Source organism: Ruditapes philippinarum, unplaced genomic scaffold, assembly GCF_026571515.1.
Source record: "Ruditapes philippinarum isolate M1 unplaced genomic scaffold, ASM2657151v2 ctg1040_1_1_1_1, whole genome shotgun sequence".
NCBI classification, from domain to species: domain Eukaryota; kingdom Metazoa; phylum Mollusca; class Bivalvia; order Venerida; family Veneridae; genus Ruditapes; species Ruditapes philippinarum.
In genome coordinates this window covers 33,151-51,932 of record NW_026854359.1, presented here as the reverse complement: position 1 = coordinate 51,932, position 18,782 = coordinate 33,151, and the positions used below count along the sequence as shown (strand labels likewise).

The 18,782-nt window shown below is 29.9% G+C and overlaps 1 protein-coding gene across 4 annotated transcripts in view; it reads right to left on the bottom strand.

Moving 5' to 3' along the window:
- Nucleotides 1-4,609: 4,609 nt before the first annotated feature.
- LOC132739926 (gamma-aminobutyric acid type B receptor subunit 1-like) overlaps nucleotides 4,610-18,782 on the bottom strand; it is a 38,311-nt gene continuing 24,138 nt past the window's right edge. For 3 of the 4 annotated variants that reach the window (XM_060727756.1, XM_060727759.1, XM_060727758.1), the window contains 14 exons: nucleotides 18,057-18,227; nucleotides 17,574-17,675; nucleotides 16,765-16,830; nucleotides 16,218-16,413; nucleotides 15,511-15,657; nucleotides 14,228-14,389; nucleotides 11,452-11,538; nucleotides 10,791-10,941; nucleotides 9,974-10,088; nucleotides 9,284-9,391; nucleotides 8,522-8,644; nucleotides 6,166-6,312; nucleotides 5,573-5,761; nucleotides 4,610-5,105 (listed from right to left, as the gene is read on the bottom strand). In XM_060727756.1, coding sequence (XP_060583739.1) covers nucleotides 5,001-5,105; nucleotides 5,573-5,761; nucleotides 6,166-6,312; nucleotides 8,522-8,644; nucleotides 9,284-9,391; nucleotides 9,974-10,088; nucleotides 10,791-10,941; nucleotides 11,452-11,538; nucleotides 14,228-14,389; nucleotides 15,511-15,657; nucleotides 16,218-16,413; nucleotides 16,765-16,830; nucleotides 17,574-17,675; nucleotides 18,057-18,227 — 1,869 coding nt within the window. In that variant the 3' untranslated portion in view covers nucleotides 4,610-5,000. Of the gene's footprint in view, nucleotides 5,106-5,572; nucleotides 5,762-6,165; nucleotides 6,313-8,521; nucleotides 8,645-9,283; nucleotides 9,392-9,973; nucleotides 10,089-10,790; nucleotides 10,942-11,451; nucleotides 11,539-11,643; nucleotides 11,679-14,227; nucleotides 14,390-15,510; nucleotides 15,658-16,217; nucleotides 16,414-16,764; nucleotides 16,831-17,573; nucleotides 17,676-18,056; nucleotides 18,228-18,782 lie in introns of all 4 variants that reach the window. The other variant, XM_060727757.1, reaches the window with a different exon arrangement.

Genomic DNA, 18,782 nt, shown 5'->3' with positions numbered 1-18,782 from the left:
AATTTTAAGCTGACTGAGTCTGTACTTAAGGGATAATGAGAAATTTGCAACATACCTTATGCCCCGTAGCACCGCTTTTAGCAGTACTCCATTTTACAAACAATTTAAAAAGAACAGATTTTAACAAAGATCCTGAAGGACCAGAAAAAACATAACAACAGAAGTTAAGTTAGGAGCAACAGTTTAAAGCAACCACACGGCACTTGTAACCTGATTTTGTGATGCATAAAAATCTGGAGAAAGACTAATAACTAAAAGTCCCAAAATGGGGATTATACTTTAGACGGTTATGATCTTGTAATATCAAAGGAAGTAATCTTGTACAATGTTGAAATTTGTTAAAACTGATTATACTAAAAAATATGACTGATAAATTGTTAACACTGACTTCACAAAATATGACAGATAAATTGTTTACACTGACTTCACAAAATATGACAGATAAATTGTTTACACTGACTTCACAAAATATGACAGATAAATTGTTAACGCTGATTTTACAAAATATGTCAGATAAATTGTTAACACTGACTTCACAAAAAATGACAGATAAAATGTTTACACTGACTTTACAAAATATGACAGATAAAATGTTACACTGATTAGACTACAAAACATGAAAGTAAAATTGTTTACACTGACTTCACAAAATATGACAGATAAATTGTTAACACTGACTTTACAAAATATGACAAATAAAACGTATAAACTGACTTTACAAAATATGACAGATAAAATGTTAACACTGGTTATACTACAAAATTGGACAGAAATATGTTTACACTGATTATACAAATAATGACAGACAAATTGTTTACACTGACTGTACCAAAAAAAGACTGACAAATTGTTTACACTGACTGTACAAAATAGTACAGACAAATTGTTTACACTGACTGTACAAAATAGTACAGGCAAATTGTTTACACTGACTGTACAAAATAGTACAGACAAATTGTTTACACTGACTGTACAAAATAGTACAGGCAAATTGTTTACACTGACTGTACAAAATAGTACAGACAAATTGTTTGCACTGACTGTACAAAATATGACAGGCAAATTATTTACACTGACTGTACAAAATAGTACAGACAAATTGTTTGCACGGACTGTACAAAATATGACAGACAAATTATTTACACTGACTGTACAAAATAGTATAGACAAATTGTTCAATATACTGACATAATGACATATTACGGATAAGTTGTTTAAAATGACTATATGAGATGTGATAGACAATACTTTAAGATATACAATAGACTTCTTGTACATGTTATAAACGTAATTTGTCTTATTACAACAGTCCGTTACGATCTTGTGATGTCAGAGAAAGGTTGACACTTTAATAAAAACATTAACAAGTCAGTGATAGCCGTAAATACAACATTAGTTCATCGCGAAATAAACAAACAAAACGTAAGAGGACATTTATCTTTTGTCATCCACTTTTCAAGAACGGATTTCCCCTATTATCATTAAATGTAATGATAATTCGAGAATAAAGCCTGTAATTACGTTTACAGTCTCCTGTAATTTTGTAATTATAGTATTAAACTTAATTGGCAGAAGCAAAAAATTAAAGCTGAAAACAAACCTGAGTACAGATGTTCTTAATGTAAGGATTATATAGCTCCTAATTATTGTATATTTTACATACTATTATTTGTTTTAATGGTGCTTAATTAGAGAGTGTAAGTTCCTGATTGTTATAAGTTCCATGAAGGGTTATCTGTGGTTTAATCAGAGACAACCCTGGCTTTTATTTGTAAGTTTCATGTAAGACAAACTTTAATGGATACTTTGTGTGGTCTTAATGATGGTGCTGTTATAGACGCAAGCCTTTAATTAGTCGATCCCAATTCTTTCATGGTTTGAAGAGAACTGGACCTCTAAGTCAGCCATTATTGGAAGGTCGGCGTTTACAATTTAACAACGCAGTAGATATGCATGCCACTTGACAAGAATGGTTTGCCTGATCGCAAGACGAAATCTGTCATTGATAACTTTGATTGGTGTAGTAAATAAACTCATTTAATATATGTAGCGCTGTTTGCATCCTGTAGGCATCTTGTCGATTAACATCCTGGTGTTCTCTACGGCAAAATGTAACGTAGAATAATGATAACGCTTTCTCAACATTTATGATTTGGTTGTTAGAACGTCTCTATACTGTCGCGATTATATATGGCAATCGTTTCATTAGCAAAATGGTAGTTTTAATCTTTATACAATTTTCTCCAGCATAGTTTGTGACTGTACGTTGCGAATGGGAATTAAAAATTAATATAAAATCGAATTCACGATGTAAGATCATGCAAACTAGCAACTTACATGTTTCATTGTGACACCTCTGGGAAATCTATTTAATAGATTAATTCATTGATAAAAACTGAAACTGAAATTTCTGATATATATTTTTAAGAACTTTTCCTGTGCCGATCGATCATCATTTTATCTCTTGTTAAAATAAGTTTATTTTAAAGGCACACTATGATATCCATTTTTTTAATTCATTAGAAATGTCAAACATGTGATTCATAATGTTTAAATAATGGGTGATATTCAGCAACTGGAAAAGTAGCACTAAACATGCAGTTATGTGTCGTAGAGGTAGTAAAATGTAAATAAAGTACAGTATTTTGACTTCCATACAAAAAACTAAATTCACTATATATGCAAGTAGCCAAAAGAGCAAAATAAGTAAATATATACTGTTTCTGTTAATTGCAAATTGATTTAAACTGTGACAAGATACCAAAAATAAAAAGTTTTTGAGAATTTTTTTTTAAACATTTCCTAGGCATAATGAGTGAAGTTAATTATAACAATAATTATAAAATTCCAAATGTTTAACTATTTGGTATCTTGAAGGCATTTCGATACAGAAAAAGGTTACATAAGTTAGTCTACATAACAAAGCGCGTTGAACAATTCTGACCATGCAGTTAGAATAATTACACAGCAACTACGACTTAATTTTGTCTTGATTGTCATTTCTAAAATTCTTTGTTTCATTGTGTTACAATTAAGCTGTCATGCGGCTGAACAAAGCCGTTAAAACATTATTTTACTGTCACTTTACTAACATAGCTATCTGTAATGAATACTGTTAAGTTATTTTTTTTAAAGCAAGAAGACATTTTATCTGATAATAAAAATATTGTTGTTTTAAAGAAAATTAGTGAAAATCCGTGAAAATACTTTGAATTGTTCAAATATATCTGTGAGAATTATTGTATTACACCAGCCAATAGCCTATGTAAACGTTTGACAATACCCACATACTTTATCTAGTAACCCCTCAGTGATCTCCCTTTTTCGCGTATGGCGGACATAGGTACCCTCATATCATTCCAATATTGTCTTCGTTTTCATTATGTATCGGCATATTTCCCAACAATTATGTATGTTCGTTGCTGTATGTCACACCCTATATTGGGTAATTTTAAACAGACCATCAAAAATGGAACTTTATCCGGCGAATTGGTTAACCGTGTTCAAAACAATAGTATAAATGTTGACAACGGAAACCAAAAACTTAGGTTAAATCATTACATTAAATTACTGAGAAGCTTATAGTATCGATGCCTTCCAGGTGTCAAACTGTAAATATAGCTGAATTTGTTGTTGTATTCTTTTTCATTTTACTGAGCATATCTATCCGAAAAGGAACATCGATTATTCCTAATATGGCTCCTCATCAACTTCTGGAGTGAAAAAAATATGACAGATCTCCCCGACAACCATTATACTACAACTACTTCACACAGAGCAATGGCTAAAAGATGGTGTTTGGTCGTCGATGTGAATGGTCATAGGTGTTTGATTGTATGCTTTGTTCCATATTGAATACAATAGGTTATATTGCCTGCTTTTATTTGAATTCAGCTTAAGTCGGTGTAAGGGGTAAATGGGCGGTAAATTACAATTACCACTACCGTCAGTGAACAGGCTCAATAAAACCGAGTCTGCACCATATTCAATTGGTATTTTTGGCGTTATTTAAGAATACTGCATTTCTCTTTGCCATTACGATGTCATCTTTCCCTGCAGAGTTTTCATGATACCATTGATACGGCTTTTTATTATAATCTGTAATTCTGAAGATTTACTAAAGCATTCCGAGATTGGAAAGAGGAGAGATTTGATACTGATCTTCATTATACAGCGTGAAATAAACAAGTAAATTATACAACAAATTTATTATTTTAAAATGCATTTACATGTTTCGGCGTAATGATTTAACTTAAACATTGTTGTTCATTTAATTTACCAATACTTCAAAACCACAAATAACTGAAATAAGAAATATGAACCATATATATACTTTAAAGAGATCAACTAATTGTTATCAAGGCACATATATACATCAAGAAATGCTAATGTTGCTGTTTCTCAAGCTTTATATATGATATATGTTCGGGGTTTTGTTTCTTCAGATACATGACATATTGATCACATTCAAAGTCTGATGAAAAAACTGGTAAACAACATATCTCTCTTTTCAATGTGTCTTATATTTATAGATTGTCTATTATATCATTCACTAGTTATTCAAGTGGTAGCACTTCTTAAGTTAGAGTTTTTTTACATTAAACATTTATTTTGTAAGTAAGTTATTTATACATATATCATTTCAGAGAAAATGGATTAGATAAGATTGACATGTTGGACATAAACCGACACTGGTTTGACTAAAAGCACTACTATTTAACACGTAAATTATATTATGCAAATACAAACTGTTTCTATGAATATGCATGAAAAATAAATAAATATTAATGATTATCATGATATAAAACAATGACACTCCACACATGTCTTTGTCCACCATTTGGTATTTTGCACATCTTACAAAATATGTATATAACACAAATGAGCAAATCCTTTATTTTATTTGCCATTTTTTTCTCGGAATTTCAAAGAACCATGAAATATAATTGGAGCATAATTTATTCATTTATAATGTAACTCTCCACTGACATCGTTGTGTGTTATTCGGCACCATGTTGATGTGATGAAGATGGGTTAAATCCTGTATTTATCCCAGTAGCCACTGCCCCATTTGTCCCGCTTACTTTGTGTCGAACTGCATGTACCTGATTATAGAAAAATAATAACAATAGGGATAACAAGTTGACGGGCATTTGAAATATGCTTCATGTGAACTCTTGCTAAGTTTTCTGTTCAGTGTTTAACAGTTAATTTAAATACTCTAACATTTATAAAGTATTGCATAGACATTTATATCTTAAAACTTGATTAAAACCTAATAGTATTAAATCAGTTTTTGACATGTTAAAAAGTTTTTAATTGTGACCAGGAAACAATTCTATGTTTCATAATTCCCTGTGTTTTAAAAATTGTTTGTTAAATGTCAAGTAGTTCGAAATAAGTGACCTAAACGGCTTGTCAACAGAGGCTTCTTCTATTCATTATTGTATAAAATCACACTGTTTAGAACAAATAAACTACAATGTATGTAGGGAAGACACAAAATTAAATGAGGTATTTTAAATTTTTTGCTTTACAACATTGAACTTTATAATACTATTGAACAATATACCTTCGGTACAAAGATTACAGCTTGGGTAAGGAATGTTCCTATGATGAGGAAGCCTGATGTAATTCCATACATTAAAACTTCTTGGTCCTTTAGAAGTAATGATAACGTCAAACCAACGGCACTTAAGATGACTACGTTGTATATACATAATCCAATCTCGTGTGAGTCATTGAGAGCTTGAATTTTTACCTTTTGTTATAGAAATTTTTTAATATACAAATATATGGATATGTCAAATTGATTTGGTTTGCATTTCACTTTTCCTACGACCGCTTTAAAATTTAAAAATAATATAAATAAATATACAAACCAAGCCATTTAAATAAAAACAAATATTAAAGTAAAAAAGCAACATCTGATATTGATAATTTTTATTGCTATTCATGAAAACAATGTGAGTTTATCTTGGATGCTTGATTTAATTTTTAATTGTTTTAGATTATCATTTTTCTTGACATATTCCACTGTGTATATTCTATATACTATTTGTACTGTTGAATTTATATTGACGTATTCTGGTATTACCAAAAGTGTATCAAGATGTTTATTTCATAATAATTAGGCATCAGTACTTGACTGAATTAGAAACTTACATTTCTTGTTTCCCAAGCCAGGAATGCACCAAAGGTTAATAATCCACCCTCAACAACGTATAATGGCCATTGAAAATAGTCCGAGTATTCCGAATGGCACACACGAACAAATGGTCTTACCTCGGCATCGTTGCCTATCATATATACCTAAATAATACAAACATTCTTACATCGTTGCCTATCATATATACCTAAATAAAACAAACATTCTTACATCGTTGCCTATCATATATACCTAAATAAAACAAACATTCTTACATCGTTGCCTATCATATATACCTAAATAATACAAACATTCTTACATCGTTGCCTATCATATATACCTAAATAATACAAACATTCTTACATCGTTGCCTATCATATATACCTAAATAATACAAACATTCTTACATCGTTGCCTATCATATATAGCTAAATAATACAAACATTCTTACATCGTTGCCTATCATATATACCTAAATAATACAAACATTCTTACATCGTTGCCTATCATATATACCTAAATAAAACAAACATTCTTACATCGTTGCCTATCATATATACCTAAATAATACAAACATTCTAACATCGTTGCCTATCATATATACCTAAATAATACAAACATTCTTACATCGTTGCCTATCATATATACCTAAATAATACAGACACTAGTACAAATGATCAATCTAAACATTCTTAGGTATTAATAAATAACTTGTTTTGAAGGCGGTGAATCTTAAGGCATTTTATTCGCACTATCTTTTTATTAAATTAAATTATTGACTCTCAAGAAAAATATAAGCAACTTTAAATCAAATTAGATTAAATCAAAGTACACGTTGCATTTATACCTTAAATTTCTTTCTACCATTTTTCATTTATTATGATAAACAATAACTGCCTAGAAACCAGACCTGGGGATGATTACAATGATCAGTAATTGATTTAATTACAATTACTTTCAGATTTTATTGTAATTGATTAAGATTGATTACTCACACTTGCCTCTGTAATCAATTAAATTACAATTATTTTAAGAGAGTAATTGATTGATAATTGATTACAAGTAGAATCCCTACTTAAGACCACCCCTGAATTAAGACCACCCCGTTAATAAGACTATTTTTACAACTTGTTCTTTATGACAATGGTTACATGATACAGAATTAAGAACAACTGCTTATCCACTTTTAAGACCACCTGATTCAGTCCAACAGGGCATCCACTAAGTTTCAAAATTTGGAAGTCAGAGACTGCAAAATCTCTGGACCCACTGTTGAAAGTAACGCTTTATATGTAAAGAAGGAAAAACATTAAATTTTGGAAGTCAAAAGTCAAAAGCAAGGAGTAAATGACTCCCAAACTCCCATTAACGGAAGCCCTGGTCCAAATTCTTTGCTTTATTCTTAATTTGACCCAACTATTGAGACCACTAATATCAAAGTCAACACCTATCTAGATATTAAATTTGTTGTTATGATCTGCTTGAATGCTGAAATGCATGACGCTTAAATTCAGGTGTGAAAAACTGTTATTATTGGGCCATTTTATGAAATAAGGTGACAAGGTTAATTTTAGAGTGGTTTAATGTTGCTTTCAGCAAATTATTTTGTGAAGAATTAAGTTTTATTTGATAGGTGACTTATGTACATCATATAATAATTGATATTGAAATCTAGCGAAAGAGTATTGTATGTTAAATTTCTTCAGAAATATCCTTTCCTCTCATCAAATATCAAAGCATACTTTTATAGTGTCTTATATTGTATTCGTAGCTTAAGATACATGCTGTTAAATGACTAAAATAGTTCATGGTCATAAAGTATGTAAGCAATGATGAGAATATTCACAATTAAGACCACCCACAATTTAGACCACTTTGGTCCAGCCCAGATGATGGTCTTAATTAAGGGCTTTTACTTTAAAAATGTAATACAAAAGATAAACTGTATCATGTAAAATAAAGGCATCCTTTGAATCAAAATAGTTTCCTGTTAAATCTGAAAGTAATCAATGTCAATCAAATTGTAATCATAATTACTGACTGAATTTTAGCTGTAATTGATTAATTACAATTAATGTAATCAATTTTGGGCAAGGTAATCAATTACATGATGATTACAGTGTAATCATGTAATCAATTAAAAATCAATGATTACAATTAATGATTACCCCAGGTCTGCTAGAAACTGTAATTTATTTATTTTTATAAAAAATACAATAAATCTCTGCCTAGAAACTGTTTAACTATTTTTTATTTATTATAATAACAATACCTCTTTGCTAGAAACTTTCTAATATATTTTATTTATTATGATAGACAAAACAATAACCGTCTTGAAATTGTAACTTAATTATTATAATATAAATACAATACCTCTCTGTCTAGAAACTGTGTAACAACTTTATGAGGTTCAATATATTCCCATATTATCAACACGACCGACACAAGTACGACGAATATGCCAATAATTACTAATAGTTGATAGTCTTTAATTGTCTGTAACATATAAATATATGACCAAAATAAACAGATAGTTTTTGACATATTACTTTAGTTTTTTCGAACACCCACAATTAAATGATTCAACGATTATTAAAATCAGCTTAAACACACACATATTGTTGTCCAATATTTCATTTATTAAGGACATAAGAAATATGAACTTGTTTTAATTACCTTAAAAAGTTATAGAAAGTTTGAGGATTTGATATATTCTACGAATCTCACTATTTTATATGTTTTATAGATCCTTAACCAAGACTGTATTTCTTTGTGTAGAAACAGTGTCACTATTTATCCTATGGATTATAACACTAAAACGTTTAAAAGATGTTGTTAAATAAAATATACATTAGGTTTTCATACTCTGGTTCCGAATTTACGCCATTTTAAATAGACGTTGTAACATGATTTTTAGAACATAATATGTAAACAAGTTTTGATGCAAGTTTCCTATGTAGTAAATTATACAACCTTTATATCATGTCAGAATAATGTATTGTTTCGTTAAGTTCTATATCTATTTTAACAGTATTCCAATTTTGAAAGAACCGAACAATATTTCAACTTTAAGTTTTTGAAAAAGTATGTTCTCATTATCAAGTTTATATAACAGATAAAAAATAATAAACATACACGTTTTAAAAGTTGTTTGTTAGTGAAGATCCGATATATCCTCCAAGTTTTAGAAAACAAAGCTCCAAATGTTATAGTAAATCCAATACTAAAACATACTAAACGTATCTGCGAAAACATAAAATATAACAGTTGAAGTTTAAATATCAATACATTAAATTAATTAATTTATTATTTTGTGCTTAGAGTAATTTAGAATGTTGCAACAACAAAAATAAAAAAATTCTACTACTATAATAACGGTACTGTCCTTTTTTTCTAAATATCGAAATAGACATAACACATGTGAAGGTAAAAGATAGTATTACTGGATTTAACTCCCTTGAAAAAGAAACACTTCCTCGAATGTGCTGGAACCGGAAACGGTTAGCCGTGCAGTCTGATCAAACTCAATACTGTTGGTAACTAAATTTTTGTATTTTGTTATTGAAATACAAGATATTCGAATTTTATTAAATTGACTTAGTTTTATTTCTAAAATTAACATTTCTTGTTTGTAAATCAACTTCAAGCATTACGCCATATGTTCAAAATCTGTCATGAACATTTGAATTTCATTTACCTACAGTTTATTCTCATGACTTTTAAAAAAAGCTATATTTATTCAACTTCTTGCTCAGATTGCAATTTAAATTATTATCAAAACATACAAAACGGCTAGATATTCGAAAACATCAGCTTTATGGTTACCTTGCAGTTTATCTCGTTTTCCACATAAACCGTTTTGAAGAAAACTGTCGAATAACATAAGATGCAGCCAAACAAGAGTACGTTGTTGATATTTGGTGACGACATTTTTACATAACTGAAATGTCAAATAATGTGATTAAATGCTACTTTTATCATTTCTTTACGGAAATACAAAAAAAAACATGTTTGGAAATTCTTTAATTACTTTGATGAAAATTGGAATATAAAGATAATGTAAAGTATACAGGTACAACATTTGTGCATTTACATCATATTTGTATATATCTGCTTTTAAGAGCATAAATGTTATTGGTTTTAGAGATACGTTTCTTCGACGTGCTCATAATCTCACATTTAGATATAATTGATGACTTATTTTCATGATAAATGTTTAAATGTTATTTGATTGAATGTAATTTAAGTAAGACATAATCTTGAATCTTTAATGTTTTCTCCAGTAGCCTAACTTCATGTATAACGAACAGAACATATTAAGAATGTGCGTGTATATGTCAATGTATGCTGTAAATCATGGGGAATGTCGGAAGCGGCTCATTTCCTTTAAATATTCTTTAGTTTACAGTGTATGTAAAAATGTGGCACGACTTTGACTTCTTTAAATAAAAATGACCTCGGATAACCTTAATGTTCTATAAATTTGTAAAAAAAAATATTAACTGATACAAAAAATTAGAATGTTTTTAGTAATAAAATAGCAAAAGGAGGTTAATTTAGCTGTATTTTGCAAAGCATGTAAAAAATAAGTAGGTTAATCAAAATTTGAAATAGAAAAGTTGCACGAATCAAAATTAGTTACCTGTTATGACGATACATTATGTTAAAAATAAAGAACGTTATTGCGAGACATATCCCGAGACTTGCTAGTGACGTCATAGTTATATATAGCCCCATTGGTATCTCCTTCTCCTCAAATGTTATATATGTTGAATCTCTAGGTATGACGCCATCTAAAATTATCAACATATTATATATGTATATATATGTTTACTAAAAATGTTGTCTTGACAGCATTTTTTTCTTCTTCAACAGACAGTTTTAAATTTACAATAACACCGATTTTATATCACCTCAAATTATGTGTGACATGCAAAATCTTTACAACCCGTCTATCTGTACTACTTAATTAGTTTTATCATGATTAACTTACTTTTATCAGAAATAACAGTGAATTAATAGTGGCTCGGATTATATAAGAAAATAACCTTTAAGGCCATATAACCTTTCAAATATCTTTATAACTAATGATATGTGAATATATTTATACATGTAAGTCCTTAAAGGTTATTGTAATATTTGCACTAATACTTTCACATATTTAGCAAAATTGTTTTTTTCATACTCTTTTCCAAGGAAATTTGATGAAATGTTTACAATTTGTCAAAAAAGGAAACCTTCATACATCATGTAAAGAAAGTTTCATTTGAGACCAAGTGAAATGACTGTTTCATGTAAAATACCTTTCCATTTTATAGCTCCTTCAATCCACTCAAAATATTTCGGATTTTTATCCTGCCTGTATAGACCAACAGTTTGTCTTGCTCCGTCTAGATATAATATAAACATTTCAATAAATAATAACCTGCCTGTAGAGACCAACAGTTTGTCTTGTTCCGTCTAGATATAATATAAACATTTCAATATATAATAACCTGCCTGTAAAGACCAACAGTTTGTCTTGCTCCGTCTAGATATAATATAAACATTTCTAAACATTTCTAGATATAATATAAACATTTCAATAGATAATAAATACCACAATATGCAATGTTGTTTAATTAAAACTATTACATAATAATTGTAATTTATCTAAAGGTAGAATTAAAATATAGATCTAAAATTATATTTATCTAAGAACATGACATTGTTTTCAATGAAAACGTCTAACAGAATATTTTGTATTTAAGAGGGCATTATAATTATGTTCACAACATATATTTCATTTACAATTTCGCATTTGAGAGAAATGATGTCAAATAAACTCTCGACATGTGATGGCTGTTGTGACGAAGAACTAAGAGCTAAAAAATTAAATAAAGTTCCTTGCAATGAAAAAAATTCAACAACTCATATAAGTAACAATACAATGATCACAGTTTCCTGTACGAGGGTTGATCAATATATTCGTGGACAAACTCAATCAATTGTTATTTTGGGGAAAGAAAGTTAATAAAATTATATTTGACATTTATTCAATCATTTATCAATTTGATGTGTAAGTTTCAGATATATATTCCGTATATTTTATCCAAAATAGCAGTTTTCAAAAATGCATGTTAAGCTGATCGCCGCAGCTCATTCGCAACTTACGTTACGTCGACGTTACATCTTCTAAAAAAATGCAGCACCAACTTCTACATATCGTTCATGCCTGTGTACCAACTGACTGAAAATGTTCTTTTTAAATGAAGTATCAAATGAATGCAACACAGACAATGCCATGGACTGTAAATCATGGAACCTTGTTAACTTGTGTCCCTTTATCTCTGCCTTCAATTTCACTCGCATAACGTTCTCATTGCAACAAGTTTCGATTGGCCTGCCGCATCTCTTATTATCCTAAAGTTCTTCTCTACCCTCATGGAAGCGTGTGTGCCACTTATAAACAAACGAATAAGACACTTTCTTGTTTAAGATACACTTTCCAAGTTTTCTTTAGTCTGTTGTGGCGTGATACCAAGATTTACACAGACTTAATAACTGCCCTCTGCTCCAACAACGTTGTGCTCCTCTCTGGTGACACACCCCTGTCTCCATTAACATGTCAAACAAACACAAAACTACAAAAGAAATCGTAGCGAAGCTTGTTTTTGTTTTAAATGTTCTATAAACAATATGAAAGAATGTTGCCGTCATTTTCATATTTTAAAGAAGCGGGCCAAAATAAGGCCAATTTTTAAGTATTTTAAAATGGTTAATATAACTTTTTAAGCTGCGGCGTTCGTACGGCATAGGGTTGCTATGGCGATACATATAATCAACAAAATCAGATTTTTTTTTAAAAAAATCACAATATATTTGTAATACTATTAAAATCTTCTCCTAAATAGCGAAAATCCTTTATAATATCTTGATTAATTATTAAGTTATTGATAGCGTCCATGAATATATTGATCAACCCTCGTACCTGCATGTAAGAAGATAAAAAATAACCACTACGTAAGATAGACATTGTAAAGGATCCTAAACAGGAGCTGAGCATGTCAAATGTGTGAGACATAACATAAATTTAGATAATTTCTCGACATGGGAAAAGTGAGATGAACACAGAGAATATTGTTGTTTCTTTTTTTTTGTTGTTCTTTTTTATTTTTTATTACTTGTTTGTCTCCGTCTTAAGAACACTAAAAGCTCAGGACTACTATAGACGTTAGTTTAAGTTAGAAAGATTGATTTAATTTGATTAGCGTGTGTTCTCTCGTTGTTTTCACTGAGTGCTCGAGAGTGTGTGTATCGGAGTGTGTATTATAATGTATTAGAGTATTTGTAAGTGTATAAGTTCGCACGGAAATCACCGATTATCTTAATTGATTCAATACCTTAATGCGTGTTTATAACAGTAAAAAACTCAAGATACATTAATGTCGTTAAATTCTCATCAAACTTAAAGTTAATATCACTGAAATAAAATAGATAAACACGATAATAACAAAACAAACTGTCATTATAAGAATTATATAATAATGACGAATCTTAGCAGAATTTACAAGCAAAATAGTAGGAAATTAGAGTAAATCTTTTTTTATTTAAATATTCAATTTGATTAAAATATCGGTTGGATGAGGGCATACTTTTGTACTTTTAGTAAAGAAAACAATAACCGATATCACATGAAATATGATATAGAAAAAGCAAAATGATTTTGAAACAATTTTTTTCAAAGCTTCAATATACACAACAACTTTATTTCACCTTGGCAGAAAATGTATGTTGGATAATCTTTCACATAAAACACCTTAGGCATACTTAGATTGTTTTCAGAAGAACAAGAAAATAAAATGAAATTAAATAGACAAACAAAGATTGTGTGGGTTTATGGCTTTTATGACTTTTATGGCTTTTAAGGTCAATGCGTGTGTTGTATTAATTGGTTTTTATATAGCTGATACATCAATACCTAGTTATTCTTGTTGTCAGCAAGGAACTATAACAATAACATCAACAATGATACATACAGATATTGATGATTTAGAACATCATTAAATTCAATACATTACTTAATATATTATGGTTTACCTTGAATTCTTTCTATTTTGACGATTCTATTTGGATCAGCACCGGAAGTAAAGAACACCCGACCTGAGACACCGGTTAATGACGTGTTTCCCATACATTGAAAAATGATCTCATTAATATCATGATCTTCATACTCAAACATATCCAAGGATTTGGTATAACCTAAAAACAAATATGAATCAATAAAACTCCAGTAAACATATCCAAGGATTTGGAGTAACCTAAAAACAGATATGAATCAATAAAACTCCAGTAAACATATCCAAGGATTTGGAGTAACCTTAAAACAGATATGAAGCGGTAAAATCCCAGTAAACATAGCCAAGGTTTGGAGTAACCTGAAAACAGATATGAATCAATAAAACTTCAGTAAACATATCCAAGGATTTGGAGTAACCTAAAAACAGATATGAATCAATAAAACTCCAGTAAACATAGCCAAGGATTTGGAGTAACCTTAAAACAGATATGAATCAATAAAACTCCAGTAAACATATCCAAAGATTTGGAGTAACCTTAAAACAGATATGAATCAATAAAACTCCAGTAAACATATCCAAGGATTTGGAGTAACCTAAAAACAGATATGAATCAATAAAACTCCAGTAAACATAGCCAAGGATTTGGAGTAACCTTAAAACAGATATGAATCAATAAAACTACACTAAACATATCCAAAGATTTGGAGTAACCTGAAAACAGATATGAAGCGGTAAAATCCCAGTAAACATAGCCAAGGTTTGGTGTAACCTGAAAACAGATATGAAGCAATAGAGCTCCAGTTCTTGTAAGATTGTTTAGAATTAGATGGTTTAAACAAATATTAATATAAGTATACCCTTAGGTAGTGATTAAGTGTGATTACGTGCTCAAAAGCACATCTAGATATTTGGGTAATAGTTTTGACGCCAGAATTACAGTAGATAAACGAAACACTGTACCTTGGCTTGCCAGTCTATACAATACAATGTGCATCCTGTATTGCGGTTACAAGCACCTGTTTCTACCAATCGCATTTCTTGCAATGATAAGGAGTAGACTTATATAAATGTTTAAACACTGTGAAAATCTCTGAGTTACTATCTATCTATTTAGCCCCATGATACACGATTCGTGTGTACCTATAGGGTGTTATAATATCGTGCAATAATATTCTTCATTTTTAAACTTTTAGATGTCCATGTTGTTGAAATCAATTATTGGTCATAGGAAAATAAGAGATGTAATCTTGTCATGCCATCTTGCGATCGAGAAAAAAGTTTTGAAAAGGAACACATACTAACCTAGTTCTTGGAGTCGTTTATCAGCGCAGTCAAGAGCCATGGCAACAACCCAAATATGGTCATAACATTGGTAGGCGAACGAGTCGTAATTCTTCGAGGCTTCATTATAACCTGGTTGAATGTAATAACGCTTGGCAAATTCTGACGCTAAAATAGAGACAATGTATGAACTAATAAACGGTACTATAGTATGCATATCTAAAACGAAACGACATGAAATCAATCAAAAATATCACGAAACGTTTTGGTTCTCCATAACGCATTTAAGTTAGTGCATTAATATTGCAAATAAAGTTGATAAAATCATCGTAAAACAGAATGATTACAAAATGAGAAATAAAATTCAAATCAAAACTGCAGAACTCACAAAATCCTTAAGGAATTGATACATATTTGATGCAGAATTATTTTAAAAATAAAATTTAATTCGTATATTATCTCAGAAAGGTTTACAAAATCGATGTTGCAACTATTTTATATCATGATCAGAACATTAAGTCACAACGGTATTGATATATTTGTAACTGTAAAATATATTTCTAATCCAACTATATTAAAATGCACAAGTTGTGAACAATTCAGACGTTGAACGAAAACGTTCAGTATTTTGTTCTCTTTAAAACAACATAAAATATATTTCTCCTCTTCGTACACTCTATTGCAGTGCCAACATACCCTAACACTATACAAGGTGATTTAATACCTACCTGTCAAATTTGCTATTCCTCTTTCTTCTACAGGATTGGAATAAACAGGTCCTGTTATAAAAGAACCTTCCGCTGCTTTAATCATTTCTGCCTCCGTACAATCCAAGCCTTCAAGGTCTACCTTCCAGAAGGTCGTAGAAAACCAACCGACAAATACCCACACAATCTTTGGACCATATAACCCTACTTTGTATGCCTGATAAAAACAGAACAAAATTTTCAGCATGAAAAATGTTAGCGTGAAATAAATGTAAAAAACACAACAACACAGCACATTATAAAAGTTTAGAACTGACGTTTTGAAAATTGTTTTTATCACTGTTGTTGTTTTTGTTGTTGTTTCTAAATAATGAAACTCGACATTTCGTTGTACATATTTCATTATTTAGATAATTTTAGTTTTATATCAATTATTGGTTTACCATTAACCCTTACCCTTTAACACTGAAAAAAGTCCTCTTTCATCACGAGATATATTGTCGTCTGTTAAGATATAATACCAATAAAGACATATTAATCTTTTAAATCAAATTAAAGTTATACTAACAGCACATAGGGTTTCCCGTGCTTTGTCTTCATACATCGCAGTCATAATAATTCGTGCGTCATGATTCTGAAAAACATAACTCTACATATCTCTTTCAAAGACATTTTTAATTTGTGACATTAGACCTGAATTGTTATACAAAATTGTGATACTGATCTTTTGAATGACAATATAGGAATTATAATTTAAGAGACACATATGGCCTAAAATATATCCAATAGAAATCCAGCATTTACATTCCGTGATGTTCTATTATATATTGTTTTGGACCCTTTCTATCGATTTAGCCTCATTTTCAATTGCCGAGTCTAAAAATTTTATATATCAAATTCATATTGTACTCAAAGTAACTGTAACTTTATTGAATGAGTTTTCTCCTTTAAAGTTGGTGGTGTAAAATAGAGTTGAAAATACACAGTTGAAGACCATACTATTCTATTGAACTCGTACAATGCTACACTCCGTGTATGAACAGCTCTGTGCCCGTTCAACTGAATTCCGTATAGTAATCAACAGTGTATGATAACCTTCCATAATTGTATATCATATATAGTAATCAACAGTGTATGATAACCTTCCATAATTGTATATCATATATATTATTATCTGTTAATATTGTATATCATATATATCAAACTGTTAATATTGTATATCATATATATCATACTGTTAGTATTGTATATATACATTATCCTCTAAAGTTCTATTTATAGTCCGAAAGATCTTCAAGTGCCAGAATAAAGCAGGACTTGTCAGTAATTAAAAGACATTGATGTTGTCGTCAAACAAAGTTTGAAATATATAAATACCTTTAAGTTTCGCACTCTCGTCAATGGACTGCTTGTAAATATTTCCTGTGATATAATTGTTATATTAGTTTGTTGAACTCTCTTCACAAAATCGTCCATTACCTGTGAAACAAAAATCTTAGTCAATTAATAAATGTGTTTTGAGAATATTTAAAGGAAGTAATATTGCGATAGATGTATGTGAAAAGCCTGCTTTAATTCACCTGATATCTTGTTTTGATATACCTTTAATCTTGTTTTAAATTACCTAATGTCTTGGTTTATTATATCTAATATATTGGTTTGATATATCAAACATCTTGTTTCTGTATTTCTAATATCTTGTTTAAGTTTACGTTATATCCTGTTTGAATATACCTAATTTCTTGATTTAATGTACATTTTTGTTTGAAGCATCCATATAAAGCTGAAAAAAAAAGAAATTCTAAGCTTCTCCTGTCAGATCTTTAAAAACGACTCAATTACATGCAATATAAAACTCACTGAAGAAAAAAATTCTAAAGCTTGGTTGATAGTTGCTACTTTCTTCCACTTAAATTCCTTCATCAAATCTATCCTGGCCGGATTATGTTTCTGATCCGGAAGTGAAAGTCGGAAAAACTTTGGAAAACGTTTTCTGTCCGAGAGGATAGGAGAGGACGAGCCGTAAGAAAACTGTGTATGAAATAAGTGGAAAATAAAACATGTTAAAACAACAACAGCAATGAAACAACAACAACAACAATAGACATGATTGAATGAATCAGTCCATGAACTGTATATTGTATGACCCAGTTTTCAGGCAACTCTTGCCTGAAGGATCATTAAAATATAATATCTCTGAGACTAATTTACGTGCACGGACTGCACTGAAATCCCGCTCTCGTGAGTTTACATTCTGAAAAAAAGATTATTCCATTATAATGCATCAATGCAACACATAAAAACGTAAAGTCGGTGTCATTCAGTCTAATAATGAGGAAAATTAATTCCTGCAATATCTATTAAGGGGGAATTAAGCCGAAGGTAGTTTTTCAATTTTGGAAACAAAAGATATTGGAATTGATGATTTTGAAGGACTAACCATATAAAAAGATTTTTAACATTAACTTGATGATAAATGTCAAAGGTTTTCAATTAATATATATGTTTTATTACTTTCGAGCAATTTCAACACTTTAAGATTTCCTACACATAGCATATTGAATGAATTACGTTAATTTATATAAA